General features: G+C 42.2%; 1 protein-coding gene across 2 annotated transcripts; it reads left to right on the top strand.

Annotated features, from left to right (window-relative positions):
- Window positions 1–1208: 1208 nt before the first annotated feature.
- On the top strand, window positions 1209–3888 carry LOC147903905 (protein neprosin-like). 2 transcript variants are annotated; one of them, XM_087372857.1, is made up of 6 exons: window positions 1209–1611; window positions 1743–1829; window positions 1997–2215; window positions 2425–2589; window positions 2769–2822; window positions 3451–3888. In XM_087372857.1, the coding sequence occupies exons 1-6, from the start codon at window positions 1432–1434 to the stop codon at window positions 3829–3831; spliced, it is 1086 nt and encodes a 361-aa protein (XP_087228983.1). In that variant the 5' UTR covers window positions 1209–1431; the 3' UTR covers window positions 3832–3888. The 2 variants fall into 2 exon arrangements, with proteins under 2 accessions (XP_087228983.1, XP_087228984.1); XM_087372858.1 differs by lacking the exon at window positions 3451–3888 and adding an exon at window positions 3123–3290.
- The last annotated feature ends 353 nt before the right edge of the window (window positions 3889–4241 follow it).

Genomic DNA, 4241 nt, shown 5'->3' with positions numbered 1-4241 from the left:
CAAGGAAAAAGAGAGGGTTGCCTTAAATATAAGCTTCTGGTTAGAAGGGTGGATGTCTAAATTGACCTCAAAAGAGAATTAGGGTAAATCTTCACATATAAGTTCTTGAAAGGCATTTGAAATGTATCCCTTGGGTTTTAAGAAATAGTGGGATAGGCTCTTTTGTTCTATTGATTGGCCATGTAACTCTCTTGATCAGGATAGGCATAAAGAGTGGACTTTTTTTGGCTCAGGCCTTCATAAGATCTCTAGCCTAAAAATCTATAGAAAAATTACTCCTCGCATGATCATTCATAACAAGATAAGGAAGACATGAGGGAAATGCCCATGGGAGGCATTTCCTAAAAGTAAGTCAAGGTGCCGCCGCTCGCCACCTTGATTTTTGGGAAATGCCTCCCATGGGCATGTCCTAAGCATTAAGGTTCAGGGCCTTTTGTCACAGATAGCAACAACAAGATGACCTTCTACGAGCCGTGTCAGCAATTGGTTCTTCCTAGGCATTTTCTCAGGGTGATGGCGACATCCTCAGGGCTACAATGATAGCTCGAGCGTGCATATTTATCTTCTATAAAATTTTTGCCAATCATCGTACAACGGAGGTTGTTTTCAAGCTAACCCAGGTCCTTGCCATCTACATAATACAAGATTTTAGCTCCCAAATTTGAGAAATGCGTTAAGCTAGCGAGGTCCTTGCCATGTACATAATACAAGATTTGAGCTCCCAAGTTTTAGAAAAAAGGCATTTGAAATGTAGTGCGATTACTACAAATGCTTAAGAGTGCCTATTCCACGGATGTCCTTTCGTACAAAGGTCTTGAAATTTGTTTCCCCTACAAGGCCTACAAACGTGCTTTCATTAAAATGTAATCGAGGAAGGCATTTTGATTTACAAGTCTCCCTTCCATCTAATCGAGGGACACATTTTGATTTAGAAGCCTCAACAATCAAGTCGTCTTCGTCCCTTCCACCGCTCATGCGTTCAATCATCCCTCCACGACACGGTACATCGACCACGACACATTGACGGACTCTTATCTCCGGCCATGCAAAGATGTCCTTGTTCCCGCGTGGGTCGCACCATATTAGACAAAGCTTCTCTTGTTTGAATTGTCATCGCAGTTCTTGAATCGCATGTGAAATTTAGGCGAATTCATGATCTTTCGGTCACGACGAAGATGACCTCCATGCGCCTTACTGAAGCACAGTGCTCATCCAGTCCTCGGAGCAAGAAATACCAGCACGACCACCTCAGCTATACCATATATAATAAGTACTCTTTGCGGCCAAATTTAATCGACGATACACCATCTTGTATGCTTGGATCGTCGTCTTCTATTACCTTTCTGTAAGGAGAGGACGTTCTGTCAGATGAGAGTGCAGCTGAAATAGCCTCTAGCCTCTTGTTACAGTTTTCACCAATACCCGTCAATCATGGGACAGTTTCTCCGTCCTCTGTATGTTCCTTTATATGTTATACTTCTCTGGATACTTTGCTGCAATTTTCCTCGTTTAGCCTGGGCTCGCAGTCGCAGTAAGGTCGAGGAAGTGGACATGTCCAGCATCGAAGACCATCTTCACAAGTTGAATAAGCCTGCAGTGAAGACCATCCGGGTAATTATGATTATGTGTATACTATAACTCTTAAGGATGATTCACGAAAATGCCACCCCATCTAATGCAAGATTGAGAATGTCTTGTTACGCTCGAGCTCAAGCAGTATTTACTCCGCGCCTGCCGTGCAGAGTTCCGACGGAGATACAATAGACTGCGTAACCCGTTCCACGCAGCTGGCCTTCGACCACCCTTTACTAAAAGACCACAAGCTTCAGGTAGATACTGGGAACTAACACTAAAACACTAGTAATTAGCGCGTCAGCCTGAGCATTTCACTTGGTTGACGTTCGCTTTCTGTCCTCAAAACGTTAAACTATGGTGTCTCGAATAAGAAGGTGCGACAGTAAAAACCAGCTTTGCTTGCGTGCTTCTTCCTTGGCAGGAAGCCCCTTCCACCTTTCCTCATCGATCCGAGTCTCTTACTCGACACCACACGAGGCAAGCCTATCAGTTATGGCAGAAAAATGGGAAGTGCCTTAACGGCACGATTCCTGTTCGGCGCATTACGATTGATGATATCCTACGAACGGGTTCTTCACCAAGACTCTACGGCCGCAAGTTCTACGGAGCTCCTCAGGTTGTTGGAGGAATTGATCACCAGGTGAGTGTAGCTGCTAGGTACTTATACTGGAGCTGCAAAGTTTTCATAAACATTCTTGGTCTGTGGTCAGACAGCTTGCACCTGTAGATATGTCTATGACCTACTTTTTTGACGGAAAAAAAATTAAAATTCCGTGATTCATTATGACAGTCAATCAAGATCTCGTTTCAGATTACTGAGTTTTTTCCCGGTTTGCGCGGTGTATGTAGCATTCTTATGGGTATGCCAACGGGGAGCAAGCGTATTATGGCACACAAGCAACCTTCAACTTATGGAACCCCAATGTGGAGTTCACCACCGAATTTAGCCTTGCCCAATGGTGGGTTTTGGCGGGTTCTGGTAGTGAATTGAACACTATAGAGGCGGGCTGGCAAGTATGCAGTATCCCTCTTCACTATATCCAAACAGAATTTCACACTTCTCCTATATTTTCATTACCTCAAAACTTTCACCTTGTGAATGCATTAGTAATGCATTCTGTCATTTTTTTCATTACCTCAAAACTTTCACCATAGTAATACATTCTCATCGTAATGCATTCTATATGCTACAGGTCTACCCATCAATGTATGGTGACAACAACACTCGCCTTTTTATATACTGGACTGTAAGTTGATGCTTAATAGCATGTGTACCTCTTTAATACCACTTGACCGGTTTACCAGACCGTAATTAATCCACTGTGCTTGCACTGCTTCATCTTATATCTCGCTAGTGTATAGTGACACCAAAAGTTTAATTGGCACGGCACGGCACAATAGACAATTAACAGCCCTAAGTATAATAGATAAGACAAGCAGCACAAACTGCAACAAGTACTGTTTTTGAAGTTTAAGGTCAGATTTGTGCTATGCACTCGTAAGTTCATGTAGTACATTCACATTATGTTGACTTCATCATTTGCCAGACCTCACGTAACCCCACATTCAACTTATTTGCAGGCCAATAATTACAACGGGACAGGATGTTACAATTTGGGTTGTTCTGGGTTCGTACAAACAAGCAACAATGTAGCTGTAGGAGGGACTCTTTCTCCAATATCTACGATTGACGGTCAGCAATTGGAGTTTACGCTATGTGTATTCAAAGTGAGATCCTAATCAAGGATGTGAATGACATTGTACTATATTTTCATGTATATGATACTTTTTGGAGATATGCTCAACGGTTTTCATGTAAGTAGTAAAGAAGAACCACAGATTAATACTTCACATGTGTTTTATTTCTATGCATAGGACTTAAGAACAGGGAACTGGTGGCTGCAATTCAATGGAGAATTGGTAGGCTATTGGCCTCAATCCCTCTTCACACATCTATCTGATTCTGCAACCTTATTGGAATGGGGAGGAGAAATCCTGAACCAGGAGCAGAACGGCCAGCACACAATTGCAACAACACAAATGGGTAGCGGAAAATTTGCAGAAGCTGGTTCCAACGAAGCGGCCTACATAAGGAATCTGGAGTGGGTGGATGCAGGGAACACCCTTCAGAATGTATCTAGTTTACAAACAGTGGCTGAAGATCCCAAGTGCTATGATATTCAAGGTGGTAGTGACACAACATGGGGCACATATTTCTTCTTTGGTGGCCCAGGTCGAAATTCCAATTGCCCTTGAATGGTTGGGAAAACAAGGAAATAAATAAATGTAGACAAGTGCCATCGTTTACAAAAGCAAAAGAGAATTAATGTCACTCAATTGCAATATCAACATGATGAAAAAAGGAGTTAAAAAAACCTTCCAAAAAAAAAAGTTCAACTATGTGGGTTTTGCTATGTGGACACTTAGTGCCCACATAGCAAAACCCAATGCTTGAACCTTTTTTCTTTATGCTTTTGTAGCATATATACACCTTATTGAAGGTCAAACATGGACAACTTGACTACCATATTACTTGAACATTATCCAACCATTCCCTACCTACTAAGTCACTCTCTACGTGTGATATCCCATAGAGGCAAGATGCAGTTACTTCCTTATCCTTAATCATATGAACACCTCATTAAGCTCCGTAATCACCATACGAA

The sequence above is a fragment of the Dipteris shenzhenensis genome, chromosome 3 (assembly GCF_047967505.1).
Source record: "Dipteris shenzhenensis isolate YYH24624 ecotype China chromosome 3, Dip_SZ_1.0, whole genome shotgun sequence".
NCBI lineage: Eukaryota > Viridiplantae > Streptophyta > Polypodiopsida > Gleicheniales > Dipteridaceae > Dipteris > Dipteris shenzhenensis.
Note: the sequence above shows the minus strand (reverse complement) of the source record. Positions and strands in the feature narration are given on the sequence as shown.